General features: G+C 43.6%; 1 protein-coding gene across 1 annotated transcript in view; it reads left to right on the plus strand.

Moving 5' to 3' along the window:
• Positions 1-392: 392 nt before the first annotated feature.
• The window catches only part of NOL10 (nucleolar protein 10), an 88583-nt gene continuing 70742 nt past the window's right edge, over positions 393-18233 (plus strand). Inside the window, exons 1-9 of the mRNA XM_049652533.1 lie at positions 393-555; positions 3294-3339; positions 6328-6426; positions 9223-9300; positions 10674-10711; positions 11910-12046; positions 12754-12819; positions 14181-14241; positions 17734-17819. Of these exons, the coding sequence (XP_049508490.1) occupies positions 490-555; positions 3294-3339; positions 6328-6426; positions 9223-9300; positions 10674-10711; positions 11910-12046; positions 12754-12819; positions 14181-14241; positions 17734-17819 (677 nt within the window). The 5' untranslated portion in view covers positions 393-489. The remainder of the gene's footprint in view (positions 556-3293; positions 3340-6327; positions 6427-9222; positions 9301-10673; positions 10712-11909; positions 12047-12753; positions 12820-14180; positions 14242-17733; positions 17820-18233) is intronic.

Below are 18233 nucleotides of genomic sequence, written 5' to 3' on the forward strand. Positions count from 1 at the left end.
CGTCAACTTTAAAGAGCACTTATTTGTAATGTAACGTTGCTGAAAGAAACACGGTGGAGGAGAGAAGAATCCACCCTGAATACTCTGGCTTCGCCCAGGGGCTGGATGGATTCCCTTGACCCAGCCCCCCAGGCCACCGGGCGCCGGCCTGCACCGCCTGCCCCACTCGGGCGGCGACACTTCGGCCAGGACAGCGACCCCAGGAGAGTGTCAACGCACGCACTGCGCAGGGGAGACTGCGCGGCTCCCAGCCCTCCCGCACTCGGGGTGGCCTGGCCAGAGCCCCGCCCCCAGCCGCTCCGTTCCATTCGGCCACGCCCCTTCCTCCGGGAACTGGCGCAGTTCCGGCGCCGTGAGTGCGTCATCAGCCGACGCCAGCGCCGCACGCCGCCCAGTCGCGCCGGGGACACGCTGCGGTTCGGATGCTCGCGTGTGGCGCGGGGAGAGGGGCTCGCGGGGGAACGTGGGTCGCCGCCGCTCTGTCCGGCCATGCAGGTGTCCAGCCTCAACGAGGTGAAGATTTACAGTCTCAGCTGCGGCAAGTCCCTGCCTGAGGTGAGGCACTTCGGGGTCCCCCGCCTCTCGAGGCAGCCGCCCCTCTCCTCGGCCCTGGCCTCCGTGTTAGCCTGGCCCTGGCCGACCCCTGGCTCGGGGAGGCCCGGGGGGCAAGTGGCCGTGCCCGCGGGAGCTGGTCGGTGCCGGTCGTCGAGGACACTGCTGTCCCCGCGCCAGAAGCTGGGCGGCGGGTGATCAGGGGCGATGAGCTTCGCTGGAACTTTTGCAGAGTTCTCTAGAACAGGCGACGCGCGTCCTTTGGGGCTTCTGGGGATGTTCCCAGCTTCTGCCGCACCGAGGAGGAAAGCGCGGACAGATGGGTTGCGGGCTTTTCTGCCCCATTTTAATGTCCACGCATCAGCTGTTTGTTGGATTCCTATTGTACGGCAAGTTCTGGAGATACAGCAAGTGAGCAAGAAAACGCACACAGAGTTTGCACCTGCAGACTTCTATGGTGTAGAGGGCAGTGTTTCTGAACCTTGCCGACCTTAACTTAATTTCATCGGGTCTTAGGACCTCAGAGTTGGAAGGAGCTGGGAAAATAGTGATTGTTTTACAGTCGTCTTCTCATGTTTAAGGTATGCAGCAGATCCAGCGATGGGAAGAGTGAGTTGTCCAAGCTCACACATCTATGATCTGCGGCTTGTTTTTTTTTTTTTTAATTTCTTATAAGCGATGAACAAGCCTCTGTCCAGGCACTGCCAGTGGGAAGAAACTTCTAGCAGAAGCTCATTTCCATTTTAAGATTACTTGCTAGATACTGGTGTTGAAACTTGTCATTTTATAGCATGCTGGTGTTAGTTCCACTCTTGCCCTTAGAAATCTGAATAAATGAAGAGCTGTTTCTTCTTCGCTGTGCCTGCTCCCGAAAGATCTGGAGTCTGTGATTAGAGTCTGCCTTTCTTTTCAGAATTCAGGCCAGCTAATTCCTCATCTTCCGACTGTTTGTCACACAGCATGATCTTTCTCGTTTTGGTCATTCTGCGCATTTGTTGAGAAGTAACTACGTGCCAGTAGCCCTGTTCTGAGTGTTGGGATACATGGTGATAAGTTTCCCTGTTGGGGGAAAGACGAAGTGAGCAAACAGGAAGACAGCTTCGATGAATGGACTAGAAGAGAGCGTTGTGAATTTAAGAAACAAAATACATGAACATATGGGAAGGGGAAAAAAGAGAGAGGGGAACAAACCACAGAGACTCTTATGATAGAGAACAAATTGGGGGTTGCTGGAGGGAGGTGGTGGGGAGGATGGGCTAGATGGGTGATGGGCGCTAAGGAGGGCACTTGTTGGGATGAGCGCTGGGTGTTATATGTAAGTGAATGATCACTGAATTTTACTCCTGAAACCAATGTTACGCTGTATGTCAGCTAACTAGAATTTAAATAAAAATTGGAAAAGAAAAAAGAGTGTTGTGGCGAAAGTGGTCAGAGAATGTTTTGGATAAAGCCTTCAGGGAAGGCCTCTCTATAGGAGGTGATATTTGAGCAGAGACTTGGGTAATGAAGAGACGGGGAAAGAGTTTTCAGTGTTGAGAGAACAGAAAGCGTAAATGTCCCCAACTGGGAATGCCCTTGGCATGTTGGAGAAGCCGAAGAGGCGCGGGTGTGGCTGTGGCATGCCAAGGGGAGACGGTGGGGGCAGGTAAGGCTGGAGAGGTGGGCCTTGTAGGCTCAAGTGGGAAGTTAGGGCGTTCCCACCAGTGCTGTTGGAAGCTTTCATCCGAGCTGCTTTGTGCAAACAACTGTAGCCGGGGAGGCCTCACGAATGGGGATGAGGGAGCTAGGCCTCCTGAAAGACTTGGGCTTTAGAATTACGCCGTCTGCTAAATTGAGCTACGTTAATTTCAGAAGAAAGTCTGCTCCCAGAGGTGCCTGGGTGGCTCAGTCAGTTGAGCGTCTGACTCTTAATTTTGACTCAGGTCACGATCCCGAGGGTCATGGGATGGAGTGCGAGTCAGGCTCCACGCTGAGCATGAAGCCTACTTAAGATTCTCGCTCTCCCTCTGCCGTTCACCTGGTTTGCGTGCTCGCTCGCGCGCTCTCTCTCTCAAAAGAAAAAAAAAAATCTGTCAGTGAGTACGACTTAAAAGCATCATTTCCGTATTATCAAGTGTCAGCTATTTGCTTAATGATCTAGTTTTGTTCTTTGTAAAAAATATGCTCAAGAAACTTTCTCCTTTTAATGGTTTGCTTTTTAATATTTGACCTAAATAAAGTTGTTCCATATATTAGTGGTAACCCTCCTAATATTTGAGGCTTATTACTTTCCCAATGAATTAGTTTTCTCTTGGGTAAAACATAGTGGTTCTAAAATGTCTAGGGGCGCCTGGGTGGCTCAGTCGGTTAAGCATCTGACTTCAGCTCAGGTCATGATCTCATGGTTTGTGGGTTCGAGCCCCATGTCCGGCTCTTTGCTGTCAGCACCTAGAGCCTGCTTTGGATTCTGTGTCTCCCTCTCTCTGCCCCTCCCCTGGCTCACGCTCTGTTTCTCTCAAAGATAAATAAACACTAAAAAAAAAAAAAATAAAATGAATAAAATGTATTGTCTAATATATGTAAATGTGTACAAGAAAAAAAAAACCCGGGGGATATGTTAACAGGGTTGGGATTATAGAATCTTTTCACTTCCTCTGTTGATATATTCCTATAAAGTTTTAACTTTTTTAATGTGAGCACTTTGGTAAGCAGGAAAGCAAAGTAAATCTGTTTTAAAATAAAGTCTCTTCATTTTCTTTAAGTGGCTTTCTGACAGGAAGAAGAGAGCACTACAGAAGAAGGATGTCGGTGAGTATTTTTTTCCCCACCCTGGCTACGTGCACGACCTATGCAACAGTGCTTTCACACATTTGTTATCATATTTAAGTGGAGGTTGACAAAGATACAGGGCAGTTAAAAAGTGGGAAATAAACTTTTTGCCCTTTTCCTTCCTAAAAAACCTTTTGTTGTGGTTGATGTGTTCCTGGTGGGCGTGAGGTTGAATTCTACCTACTTAAAATGAGTTAGCCTGTTAACGATTTCACCGATAGTAGTGGAAGAGACAAGATTCCTGGGTCGGAGATGAGAACCCCAGCTTGGCACAGCAGATGGCATGAGCATCAGCGTATCTCTGCCAGCTCCCCTTGCCCCGAGTCCCACAGGGACACTCAGCACGGCCCAGGTGGCTGCAGGCACACGGGGTCTGTGTTGCAGCTGAGCCACACCTAGCTCGGGAAGTCCGCTGCTTCTGTAGCTGCAGTGAGCAAGCCTGCCGTCTGTCCAGAGGAGACACGTTCCCTTACCCGTCAGGCCGCGCAGACACCCCTGAGAGATGGCTCAGGCGAAGGCGCGCCCGGGGCACGGCAGTCTTGCCGGACCTAGCAAGGTGGCCGGGGATGCGGGAGACCCGAGGAAGGCCGTCTCTCCTAGCAGGGCCATGACTGCTTTGTTTGCCAGCACGTCAGCATCTTTTTCATAAAGGATAATTGCAGAAAATTTACATTCTTTAACTTATACTGGCTGGGAAGAATAGGGAAAGATAGAAGATCAGTTGTTTTTTTTTGAGGGAGGGGCAGATCGCAGCTCCCGGGCATCCCACCGTGTAGGCGGGTCGCCTTGTCACCTTAGGGGCGACTTTTATGCGCTCGGACGTTCGTGTCACGTTAGCTGCCAGGATTCGGGTGTCACACTGAATTGTTCTTTTCCGGATTCATAAGTTTAAGGCATTGATCAGTTTTGTTTCGAACAGATTTTTGGCAAATTTTCTCCATTACAGCTTGTCACATGTGAAAGATGATTTATCTTTCCATACATGTTGTTTAAATTAGTCTCTAGGGGCGCCTGGGTGGCGCAGTCGGTTAAGCGTCCGACTTCAGCCAGGTCACGATCTCGCGGTCTGTGAGTTCGAGCCCCGCGTCAGGCTCTGGGCTGATGGCTCGGAGCCTGGAGCCTGTTTCCGATTCTGTGTCTCCCTCTCTCTCTGCCCCTCCCCCGTTCATGCTCTGTCTCTCTCTGTCCCAAAAATAAATAAAAAACGTTGAAAAAAAAATTAAAAAAAAAAAAGAATTAAAAAATAAAATAAAATAAAATAAATTAGTCTCTAAAAATCAAAGACTAAGGTGTTGGAAGGGATTTCTGTGTGTGTGAGATAAATACCCCAAGGCAAGCATCTTGGAAGAGACGGCTTTGTGTAGATAGTTCTGAAGTTAGAAAATGGAAACTTTGAATCCAAGGAAAACAAGAACTGCTCCTTTAGTAACGTTCACTGGTTCCGATTTCTTCTGACCACTCCCCCCTCCCCCACGTTCTACCCAGTGACCTAGAGTATAGAAAAGAGATTCAGATTACTTAGAGGAAAAACTGTTCATCAACCCTTTTTCTCAGCCCATCTCAAAACTATCATGTGTCTTTCATATTGAGTGGGCCATTCCTACTCGGTTGGTTTGAATCTTATATTTGGGTTTAATTTAATAAGCAAGGCAGTAATGTGCCATGGAGTCATAAATGGTCCTTGCAGTAGACACATTGTGTGGATTGTAGAAGGGAGCCAGGTTTTGTGAGAGTCCGTGTTCAAGCCTTTTGATCCAGAGAGATTGCTCTAAATCTTAATCCAGCCTGGGTCCTCTTGGCTCAGAACCCTGGTGCCAACAGAGGCAAAGTCAGCTTGCCAGCAGTTTCTTACATAAACTTAGGATTTTGAAGATTTAAATTAAAAACAATTTTTTTAATGTTTGTTTTTGAAGGAGAGAGAGAAAGAGAGAGACACAGAGCATGAGTAGGGGAGGGGCAGAGAGAGAGGGAGACGCACAATCTGGAAGCAGGCTCTAGGCTCCAAGCTGTTAGCATAGAGCCTGACATGGGGCTCGAACTCACAAGCTGTGAGATCATGACCTGAGCCGAAGTCAGACGCCCCACCGACTGAGCCGCCCAGGCGCCCCTAAACTTAGTATCTAGGAGGAAAAAAATGGTAAGATTTTTGTCTTAGCCGTGACTGAGTAATGATAGTGGTATAATATTTGTTGTGTTCCCCCCTTGTCTGGCTCTTGAAACTGGATGTTTGATACACCACTGTGGACATTTTTTTTTTTTTTTTTTTTCAATTAGTGATGATACTTTTTAAAAAGTAAAAAATACTGGGGCGCCTGGGTGGCTCAGTTGGTTAAGTGTCTGACTTCGGCCCAGGTCACGATCTCACAGTTCGTGAGTTTGAGTCCCGCGTCGGGCTCTGTGCTGACAGCTTGGAGCCTGGAGCCTGCTTCGGATCCTGTGTCTCCCTCTCTCGCTGCACTTCCCCCGCTCATGCTTGCACTCTGTCTCTGTCAAAAATAAATAAAAACTTGGGGCGCCTGGATGGCGCAGTCGGTTAAGCGTCCGACTTCAGCCAGGTCACGATCTCGCGGTCCGTGAGTTCGAGCCCCGCGTCAGGCTCTGGGCTGATGGCTCGGAGCCTGGAGCCTGTTTCCGATTCTGTGTCTCCCTCTCTCTCTGCCCCTCCCCCGTTCATGCTCTGTCTCTCTCTGTCCCAAAAATAAATAAAAAACGTTGGAAAAAAAAAAAAATTAAAAAATAAATAAAAACTTAAAAAAAATTTTTTTAAAGTAAAAAATACTAAGCTTAGAAAGCTAAGGTATGAGCTAAGAAAAAACCTTCCTGTGTGATGGGTGGGGCTGTATTCCGAGGCTTGGAGGCACTGGGACATTGTTGACCTGTTCGTAGCGACTGTTCTGCATGCTGGGCCTTAGGAGATAAAATGAGCACCTGGTCGTGAAATCAGTTATTTACTTCCTCTCTTTGCAGATGTCCGTAGGAGAATTGAACTTATTCAGGATTTTGAAATGCCTACCGTCTGTACCACTATTAAGGTGTCAAAAGATGGACAGTATATCTTAGCAACTGGTAAGCATGTTTTTGGTTATGACTTACGTACATTTCCTAGCAGGAAATGCTAGTGTGGGAAAGGTCGCTTTTTTTTAATGACCTTAACGTTTTAGTATAAAAGTTTTCAAACATACGGAAATACTGAAAAAATTGTAAGGTGAACATCCTTTTACCCACCACCTAGATTCTCAGTAGTATATTGCTGGATCATATCTGTCCATCTCTGTCCATCCATCACTCCATCCTTTTTTTTAATCCTGTTTTGTTTTTTTTTTTTTAAACATTTATTTATTGCTGAGAGACAGAGCATGAGCAGGGGGAGGGGCAAAGAGGGAGGGAGACACAGAATCCAAAGCAGGCTCCGGGCTCTGAGCTGTCAGCACAGAGCCCGACGTGGGGCTCGAACCCACAAACTGCGAGATCATGACCAGAGCCGAAGTCAGATGCTTAACCGACTGAGCCCCCCAGGTGCCCCCATCCCGTTTTTTGATGCATTTCAGAGCAGGTTGCAGATACCAGTATACTTTTCCCATAAATACCTCAGCATGTGTACCATTAACCAGACTGTATTTATCTACGGCGTTTCTTTTAGGTGGATTTACATGCAGTGAAATGCACAGATCTTTTGAGGAGTTTTGACAGATGCATTCACCTATGTAGGCGAAATCCCAGTTAAGATCTAGAACTTTCCTCTCACCCAGAAACTTCTTTCATGCCCCTCACAGTCCGTCCTGATCCCACCCATGCACCGGCAACCACTGCTCTGTGGGAAACTTGATGTAACTGTAGTCATACGCTGCATATTCTTTTTATGTGAGATCTATTTTCTTAGGTCTTTGAGATTCGTCCATGCTGGCACATGTGTCAGTGGTTTTTTCTTTTTACCAAATAGTATTTCTTCATAAGAATGTACTAGAGTTTATCCATCCATTCTCCATTTGCTGGACACCTGGACTGTTTTCATTTTTTAGTATTATTAATAAAGCACGGTGGACAATGTTACACAGGCTTGTTTTGGAGGACATTGCTGGGCCATAGGGTAGATGTATGTTTCGCTTTAATGAGCGGCCACCAGATTTTTCCCAAGGTGGTCAAGATCATTTTACATTCCTACCAACAATGAGTGAAAGTTCCGGGAAGGGTTGCTTTTAACATAATTTTCTGTGTAATGGACTAATATTTTTTATGCCACTAACATTCTATATTAGTAATATTTATTCATTAGTATCAAAAAGCCCTGAATATAGGTAACTTTTACATGTTATAATTTAGAAGAGCATTATCCAGTGTGTGTTTTGACTGTGATCGTGGTACCTAAATCCTGTGTATTGTGCACTTTTTTTTTTTTTTGCTGACTTAACATTATATCCATTTATATCTCCTTTCCAAACACTTGCTTATTTGACAGAACTTTTATACATCTATATGCCAGTCTCTTTTGTTCTGTGCTGATGATTGTCTCAGTATTAACACATTTCTTAGTCTCCAGTTCATATGTATGAATTATATATACTGTATATGGTTTAAATATGTAAACAGTTATATAATATATAACATGTGTTACGTGTGTGTATATTTGTATGTTATACTGCATAACCATTAAAAAAAATTTTTTTTTGTTAATGTTTATTTTTGAGAGACAGAGACAGCATGAGCGGGAGAGGGCAGAGAGAGAGAGAGAGAGAGAGAGAGGGAGACTCAGAATCTGAAGCAGGCTCCAGGCTCTGAGCTATCAGCACCGAGCCCAACACGGGGTGAACTCACGAGCTGTGAGATCATGACCTGAGCCGAAGTCCGACGCTCAACTGACTGAGCCACCCAGGCGCCCCCTACTACATATTATTTTTAAATGAGGTCTCGGGGATTCAAGAACTACCTCATTCCTTTTTAAAAAAAAAAAAAATGTTTTGGCTTTGAAGACCAGTCTTTTTCTCGTTTTGATTGCAAACATGATAAACTTATAAAACATGCAAACATTACAGAATTGCAGAAGACAAAATGTGAAATGCCCTAGAATTGCACTTCACGGAGATAATCACCGTGCTTCTGCCAGCCTCTTCTGTACATAGTGCTTATGCCGCCAGTGCTGACTTATACAGACGTGGGACCCTAGGCGCCACTCTGGGGCACTTCCCTGTGCTCTCTGCCCTGTCTCTCGTACTCGGTGGCGTGTTGTGGTGGCTTTCCCTGTTGGCACAGGCCTGGGTCATCCTCTCGTGAGCTATGTGATGATCTGCCATCATTTATTGAACCATTTCCACGTCAGTATACGTTTTATTTGCTCTCAGTTTTTGGCCAGTTGTAAACAGCGCTGCGGGAAACACCCTTTGTGTGTCTGGTGCACTTGTGGGTGTGTTTCTCTAGGATAAACTTATATCAGTTGAAATACAGATTCAAGGTGTACAAACATCACATATTTTACAGATTTGCCAGATTGTCCTCCGGAGAAGTTTATACTAATCACCAAGTGTATGAGAGTGCCTTTTTAACACTCTCACCTACACAGATATTAACCGTCTTTTAATCTTTGCCATTCTGACGGACAGTAACTGTCTCATTGTTTTTGTCTACTTAGATTATTTGTGAAGTTTAGTAGTTATGTGTATTTCATTTTCTATGACCTGCTTGTTTATATACTTTGCTGGTTTTCTCCTTGGGATGTTGGGGAGGGCTGCTTTTAAATTCTTTTTCTTTCATGTGGTTATAATGAATCCTACTTACTTCTAAACAAAAAGTGTACTTAACCTGTCTGCAGGATATTGCCAGTGAAAAGTACCTCCTTTAGGCTTTACATCACATTAATCTTTTTTATAGGAACATATAAACCTCGGGTTCGATGTTATGACACCTATCAATTATCCTTGAAGTTTGAAAGGTGTTTAGATTCAGAAGGTAAGTAAGAGATTAAATTTGAATTCATGAAAATAGCATTTTTATATGTGGATAGTTGTCTTCTTTTTAAATTTTTTTAAAATTTATTTTGAGAGAGGGAGGGAGAGGGTGCACATGTACTAGTGGGGGGAGGGGCAGAGAGAAGGAGGGGCAGAGAGAGAATTCCAAGGAGGCCCCACGCTGCTCGAACTCACAAACTGAGATCATGACCCGAGCCAAATTCAAGAGTCAGACACTAACCCGCTGAGACACCCAGGCGCCCTAACTCTTCCGCTTTTTAAAATGGGAATGCGTTGTGTGTTAGTTTTCTTTGCTGTGTAACAAATTCCCATGAGTGTGGCAGCTTAAAACATCCATTCGTTAGCTCGTAGCCCTGTAGGTGAAGTTCATCCAGGCCGTGCCATGTTCTGTGCTCGGCACTGACCTCTGGGTGTCAGCCAGGCCCACCTGGCTCTTACTCGGAGGCCCCGGGCAAGAATCCGCTTCGCAGCTCTCCGCTTGTGGGCAGAATGCAGTCTGTTGTGCTTGTAGGGCTGAGGCTCCCGTTTATCCTGGCAGCCGCGGCCTGTGTTCCTTGCCACCTGGTCTTCGCCGCTAAGCCAGCACCTGGTCGTGGGGTCCGTCTCCTGTTCGAGCCTCTCTCCCACTTCCCCTTCTGCTGGCAGCAGCAGCAAACTCTGATTTTAAAGGGCTCACGTGATGATAAATCTCCCCTTCGCCATCTCATGCGACGTAGTCACAGGAGGCTCCCCGCACTCATAGGCTCCGTCCACTCTGCAGAGAAGGCGACTGACTGCACCGGGGGGAGGGCAGGGAACAAGCAGGTCTTTCTGTCAGGCTGCTGGGGTTTGGGGTCGAGAGAAAACAGCTAATGGGCTAAGTATTCTTCAGCTTGTTTTACCCATTCCTTTTTGAAACCAGTACAAACCCCACATGCCGCTACTAACAACTGTTTGTACTCTTTATGTTTAGTGGCTGAATGAGTAAACAGCTGCTGTTCTCTTTTTTAAAGAAATAATTTTCTTAATGTTCTTCTATGTCTGTTTTGGGCATCTCAGACAAACTGGTAGAATTTAGAAGTCGTTATGTTTTGTGAGTTTATTTAATCAGCTTCAGTTCTGCAGAAAATCTGGTTGATCTGCATTGAGAAATTATAAAGCTTTTAATTTTCCATTTGGTGTTTTGGGGTCAATATAATATGGCAGCTTTCTTCTTGTTTTATGGAAGGACAAAAAAGTGGGGGGATCCGGTGTTTATATATAGTTTGTACATAGTTTTTGTGTTGAATTGGAATCTTTGCCTCAGGTTTGCATTGTTACGAAGAATGTGGATTGGTAATTGTAATTTTTCTTAACTGTTTTCTTGTTTTTCAGTTGTCACCTTTGAAACTTTGTCTGATGACTATTCAAAGGTACGCTTGATAGTATTGGGTCCTCAAGAAGTCATGAGAAGTATTTTTGTGATGTTCCTGTTGTTACATTAAAAACAGCTGTGTGGTAAAATAAAACCTATTATTTTCTATGAATGTATTTTTTAGTTTGACACATGTCTGATATATAGAATATCTTTTAAAAGGACAGTGATAGCGATAGCCTTTGGCCAGTCTAATACCAAAATAAGTTTCCTGTATCGCATATGAAACTTCATCTGCGTTGTCAAGAATTGTTAGCGGCCATCTTTTTTAGACCATGTTAGATTGTAGATTTGTGATTTCTAATTTTTACATTGACACTGGTGTTATTTGCCAAGCCGCTTTCGTATGTGAAAAGTAAAATAACATTGTTATATGCTTAATTTTCTTAACACTGCAAATAGGTAGTTGTGGAACAGTTCTGAGACAGCTCGAAACACAGCTAAATATATATATTTTTTTCTTTTCTTTTTTGGTCCCATTAGTCCGTCTCTCAACCCTTTTCGTTTTCGGTAGTTACAAAGTTGTAACTTGAGTGCCTCATTCAACTTAAAATTAAAAGTTTTTGAAAATAAAATAAAAGTTTAGTGACATCAGATGTCATCTGGAAGGAAAATTGAATTTTCTGAGCTGACGTGGCTTTATGTATTGTCCTCAGTTCGGAGACCGGAGCCCAGTTGATTCTTTTGCCTGTGGTGGTCATTAATCATGTGTTCGGGGACATGCCATTTTATAGTGTATTTTTCCCTAGATATTGATGGATTTGCTTCTAAATACCATCTGCCGTTTCTAAGATACCTTTGTAATATATTAACATTAGGTTGATACAGGGAGCTTATCAAACCCTGAGTGGTAATTGTGAGATTATTAAACTGTGTTCTTCAGGAAAGTAAGAGATTACTCTCTGAAGTTACCAAACATTGCTCTGTGCTCTAAAGTGCTGGGGCCAGGTGCACGAAGGGCATTTGTTTTAAGTCTCTCTCAGAGGGCAAGAAAAGCTTTCCTGGGGTGCAAGAAGGCATTAAGGAGGCAGGGCAGAGGTTTGATTCTTAGTCCCTGTCCATGGTCACCATGGACTTGTGCACACAGAGCGGGTGGGAGAGATCACAGCTTCTCTTGCTTTGTCACTTCTAGTGATGATGAAATAAATGCTTTTCCTAGAAACCTCAGCAAACTGATGTTCTTCTTTCATTTTCAGATTGTTTTTTTACATAATGATAGATACATCGAATTTCACTCACAATCGGGTTTTTACTACAAAACCAGAATACCAAAGTTCGGGAGAGATTTCTCCTACCACTATCCGTCCTGTGACTTGTACTTTGTTGGCGCGAGGTATTGGGGCTGATCACCTTTGTTTTCTCCTTTCCACCTCCAACTTCTGTTCTTAAAATCGAGGAGAGGAATCAAGAGAGGGATAAGACGTGGTCCCTCAGAGGGTATAGTTCCAAAGTAACTGCTCATTTAGAAATTGACTTTTATTAGCGGCGTGCTCTGAATCTAGAGCGACATGGGTACCTAACAGCGGTCTTAGTGGTGGTGAAGTCGCTTGCGGAACCCCATCGCGTGACATTTTGACACCTCATTTTTAAATACCACCTTCTATATGATGATAAAAATGATAAATCATTTTAGAAAATTGGGAGAATATTTTCAAAAGTATGAATAAAAAAACCCCATAATCATGTCACCTTACTAGTGTTTTATTGTATTTCTTCTAGTGTTATATATACCTATAGATCCATTTTGGATCTTGGATTCTCTGTTATTTTTAAATAATATTCTTCTTAATAAGTTCATAATATTTCCTTGTCACGTGAGTTGTTTAAATCACTTTTATACATGAACAGACTCACAAATAAGGTGATTATTTTTTAGGCTTAAGATACATTTTGGTGTTTTTGGAGAGAAGTAATGCCTTGTAAGCCAGAAATGTATATATGTTTGTATGTATGTATATATAGGTTTCTAAAATTTATATTTACTTGAAGCAAAGTTCATTGCCATTTACCAGATTTCTAACTTTATTCATTACTTTGCAGCTCTGAAGTTTATAGATTAAATTTAGAACAAGGACGGTACTTGAACCCTCTACAGACGGATGCTGCGTGAGTGTCTTGTCAGAATCCGGGTGTTTCTCTCGGCCAGGAGGGGGAGCCAGACGCTCAAGTTACCAGATAGCTTGTTGCATTTAAGCAGAGCTCTGGGCAACTTGGTTAAAAAGGGTTTCAATTTGTCTTGAACATAAAATTCACCAGAAGACCTGGTGGTTTCTTTAAACTTTTAATTTTTTTGGCATACTAGAAAATTTTTATAACTCACTAAGAAGTCCGGTTTATTGTTTTTTGCAGTGTTCTTTAAATTCTCGTGATTTTGTTCTGTGATATTAATCTCTCGTGGAGACATTTTGAATTAACTTGGAGTTTCATTTTTAAAATTTTATTTTTTGTGTTTTTGCTGGCAGACGTTTTCGGTTTTTTCAAGTTTTCCTTTGATCGTACGTTATAGTCTACATTTTTGTCTTGTTCAAAGAGAAATCCTTAAGAATACATTTGTCATAATCACAATATTGAGTAACAGTAAGAGTGATAATAGTGAAAATACTCTGTGCCAGATATTATTGAGCATTTTATATGTATTAGCTCATTTTAAACTTATAACAGTTTTACGGTAGGTACTGTTATAGACAGGACCGCTCAGGCGAAGAGGGGATAGGACCACGGTCACATAGCTGGTAAGGGGTAGAAGCTAGATTCCTTCTCCTCCGAGTGTATAAAGAACTTGTTGGGTTTTCCTTATCGCTTTGAAAAGGTTTCTAAAGGTTGGAAGGACATGTGGTGACAGAGACTAGGTGGACTCTGGCTAATTTTTTCACATTGGCTTGCAGCGCTCTTATTTTCGTTAAAAAAAGCAAACAAACAAAACTAGAGTAGCTTCATGATGTGTTGTTGAATAATAAAAAGCTACCTGCTCTCTCGCCGCACACTTCCCTGTTTATGATAGCTATTACTTATCTGTTGAGTGTCTTGTCTGGATGCTGCGCTGCACGCTTTGTAAATTTTTTCATGTAACCCTCACGCAACCGCAAGACGTGGGTGAAGTATCCGTTTTAAAGAAAAAGAAAAGGAAGCCTCGATGAGTCTGCCCGGCCCAAGCTAGTCTGGTCTCAGGACTGGCTTAGTGGTTGCCGGTGTTCTTTCTGCCGGGGGAGAAAACATGGAGAAAGTCGAATGAGCCTTGATTCTCATGGTGGGAGATGGTATTTCAGAGGGAATTCCTCTCCTGTCTCATCTGCCTGGCAGATTGAGTGTCCTTCATTTCTGGTGTTTTTTCACGCGCAGGTGAGTGAGGAAGAACTTGCATGTTTTCTTTCTGTACAAGACCGGGCTGTTTATGTAGAAAGTTCACCGAGTATCCCTTCCGCCTAAAATAAGTAGTAAAGCTTTCCATCGTTGCTTTCCTGTTTTAGGGAGAATAATGTGTGTGACATAAACTCAGTGCATGGCTTGTTTGCCACAGGAACAATAGAGGTAAGCATATGTTGCCTTTATTTTTTTAAATATTTGTTTCACATTGGATGACGAGTGGAGTTTTACTCAAAGACAGAGTTGCTTGTGGAGCCTGGGGGCCCAGTCAGCTCAGCGTCCGACTTCAGCTCAGGTCATGATCTCAGTGGTTCATGAGTCCGAGCCCCGTACAGGGCTCACTGCTGTCAGTGTAGAGCCCACCTTGGAGCCTCCGTCTTCCTCTCTCACTGCTCCTCCCCCTCCCTCTCTCTCAGGGAATAAACACCGGAAACAAAAAAAAAAGACCGAGTTACTTGTTCTCAGCAGGGTGCCAGTGGAGCCACAGGCTACTGGTTGCCGCTTGTACGGAACATTGGTACCGCTCCACGGTGTTTCTGTTGCTGCAGACTGCCCCTTCGTGCATCTCGTCTGGCTTTGACATTGATCATCAGGAGCTAGACGAGCATCACCAGCTCCACGGGACCAGCGGCTGTGCGACAGCCAGCCTTTTTCTTAACTGGAGGCACTCTGTCCCGGAGTCCCAGCTCTCTGATACTTACTAGTTTCACAACAGAATTAAGTGCCCTGAGGCCTAGTTTCCTCATCGAAGAACTGGAGGTAACACCACCTCGCCAGCTTCGTAGAGGTGCTGGTGAGAACCCCGTGAGATGCGCCGTGCGGAAGCACCCTACGCTGTAGAGGCGAATGGGATTGTGATTTGTGTATCCTGCGTAGGAGCATTCAGGAAATACACAACATTTTCCTTTTAAACTGCAGTGCTTTTGAATCCATGTTCTTCATGCTTGTCAAGAATTTTCCTAGATTTGCTTTAAAAAAATTTTTTTTTAATGTTTAGAGAGCGAGAGAGAGGGACAGAGCACGAGCTGGGACAGGGCAGAGAGAGAGGGAGACACAGAATCCGAAGCAGGCTCCAGGCTCCGAGCCGTCGGCACAGAACACGACGCGGGGCTCGAACTCACGGACCGCGAGATCGTGACCTGAGCCGAAGTCGGACACTTAACCGACTGAGCCACCCAGGCGCCCCTGGAAAAGTAGTTTTTTTTTTTTTAATTTTTTTTTTTCTAACGTTTTTTATTTTTGGGACAGAGAGAGACAGAGCATGAACGGGGGAGGGGCAGAGAGAGAGGGAGACACAGAATCGGAAACAGGCTCCAGGCTCCCGAGCCGTCAGCCCAGAGCCCGACGCGGGGCTCGAACTCACGGACCGCGAGATCGTGACCTGGCTGAAGTCGGACGCTTAACCGACTGCGCCACCCAGGCGCCCCATGGAAAAGTAGTTTTTAAATAGAGTCCTTACAGACCAGTTTACTCCTTACGATACTTGCCCTGAAAGAGAAGGTATCCACCAGAGCAGGCTTCTCCCTCACCAGCTGTTTGTTAAGCCTGTCCCTGAGGGGAGACTGGACCCGCTCTTGCCTGAAGGCGGGGTTCCTGAAATTCCTGGATTACCGATTACCGGGGGGGCTTGACATTTGGTATGCATAGTCAGACCAGACTTCCCCAGTCACTTGTACATGAAGTTGGATATTCCATGTTGGATTTTTATTTTGTCTGTGACAGGTGTTATTACTTACTGTCAGAATCAAAGAATAAGGGCTTGCGTTTTGTGTTTTTTGGAGTAGGTAAGAGTGCGGGCTTTAGCAACAAATATTCAAATGTAGGTCACACAGAGCCGTTAATGGTTAAAAAAAAAAAAAAAGAGTTTGTATTTACTCTGGAATTTATCTGCATACCTGTTTTTTTGTTTTTGAAATGTGGTTTTTCTTTTTTCTGTCCATAAAGTCTGTTAACTCATTTTGAGAAGGCACGAAGACCAGACCACTTGGAATTGCTTGCTGCATGATTTCTAAGATTTCCTTTATTTATCTTTGTGACAGACACATTTGTAATAACACTAAATGACTCACGAGGTCAAGCCTTTTAAGGATGTTTGAGGTCTTACCTTTTTAAGGTGGTTGTTATAGTAAACAGTTTTTTAAAAAATCTTTATGTTTTTTTATCATCACAAAATTGAATAAATACAGAAGAGTAAAAAGGGAGAAGTGTAGCTCCCTTTCTGCCCACCCCAATCCTGTTTCCTTACACTTCCTAAACACTGTTAATGATTTCGTTGTGTGTCCTCTCAGGGTTTTCTGTGTTAGTACAGTCATTTTTTTAAAAAAGACAGTGGGGAAAAAAAAAAAGACAGTGGGATCATACCTTTTTTTTTTTTTTTTTATGAGACCGAGGGAGAGACTCTTAACCAGGCTCCAAGATGGGGGGCCTCAATCCCATGACCCTGAGATCATGACCTGAGCTGAAGTCAAGAGTTGGATGCATAACTGATTGAGCCACCCAGGTGCCCCCCATACTATTTTCTTTAAGTAAACTTTTTTTTTTTACCTGACAGATTGTGGACGTATTTCTAGTACATGCACATCTGTCATTCTTTTCAGTGATCACGTAGTATATTCTTAAATGGGTTATGCCACTTGTTCCCTTACTCTGTTGGTTGCAGTTCTCATTTGGTTTTTTTTCATGTTTTGCTTTTTTGCTATATTTGCTTAATTTTTTGCTTTTTATTTTTAAAAAAATCTGAAAACTTCACTTTCTGCAAAGTTGAAAACATAGTTCACTAATCACTTATATACATTTTGCACATTTGCTTTCTTTTGCTGTAAAAACGTGCATGTGTATTATATGAAATACGTTTTTTGAGCCATTTGGAAACAAGTTGCAGACATTATGATATTTTAGCCCTAAATACTTCTGAAATGTTTTTCTTAAAAGCAGGGACTTTGGACCTCCTGGGTGGTTCCGTGGGATAAGCGTCCAATTCTTGGTTTCGGCTCAGGTCATGGTCTCATAGTTCGTGGGCTTGAGCCCCAGCACAGAGCCTGCTTCAGGTCCTCTGTCTCCCTCTCTCTCTGACCCTCCCCTTCTCACGTGTGCACTCTCTCTCTCTCTCTCTCTCAAAAATAAACAAACATTTAAAACAAAACAAAACCGAAGGACTCTCTCCTATAAATCATATTGCTGTTATCATCCCTAAGAAATTTAAATTGATAACAATAATGTTACATATTAAATACTTAACGCTGATACATACAATAATGTTACATATTAAATACTTAACGCTGATACAGTATTCAGATATCCCCAGTTATATACCAAAGTGTCTTTTACGGCTCCTCCCCCATCCACCCTCCCAAGCGAACCAAGGTCCAGACAGGGATCATGCATTGCATTTTGGACTTCTTTTCTTAACCAATCCTCCATTTTCTTTTTCTTTCTTTCTTTCTGTTTTTTTCTTTCTTTCTTTCTTTCTCTCTTTCTTTCAATTCTAAAACAAACTCAGCTTATCATAAAACCTTTGACAGTATTAAAAAGGGTATTAAGGTAAAAAGTTAAATTCTTATCTCCCATGAGACTGTGTTAATCAGGCCTTTTTTGGTGTTTGTCTAAAAATACTTGCCGGTAGCTCTTGTGTAAAATTACCACTTTTTGTGTGTTGAGGGTCGTGTGGAGTGCTGGGACCCAAGAACTCGCAGTAGAGTCGGTCTGCTAGACTGTGCACTGAGCAGCGTCACGGCAGATTCAGAGTGAGTGGGAATTAACGTACTTTTTAAATATCCATTTGCTTATGATTTAAACGCATGTGTCAATACCAGGTTAAAATCAGTAAAGGATGAAATTCTTCAGACTTATGTCTAAGGTTGTAGTTTTGTGACTATTTTAGGTAAAAATCCTTCTCTTGGAAAAGTTCACTAAGTGGGAAAGCCAGACAGAATTCCTTTCTCAGGTGCTACATAGAATGTCTTCTTTGTTAGTTGCTGTGGAATTGTATTAAAATTGATGCACTGGAGGAATTTGTATTTCCAGTTCTTTACGGTCTAGTGATAGAACCGGGAGGTCGCCACTCCTGTCAGTAAGTGAAAAGGAAAGATGTACTTTGAGTTCTACCTTGGAGAGAGGCAAGTGTTTCTGAGATTTTCTTGTTCCTGTTTGCCAGTTGC

The sequence above is a fragment of the Panthera uncia genome (assembly GCF_023721935.1).
Source record: "Panthera uncia isolate 11264 chromosome A3 unlocalized genomic scaffold, Puncia_PCG_1.0 HiC_scaffold_12, whole genome shotgun sequence".
Lineage (NCBI taxonomy): Eukaryota > Metazoa > Chordata > Mammalia > Carnivora > Felidae > Panthera > Panthera uncia.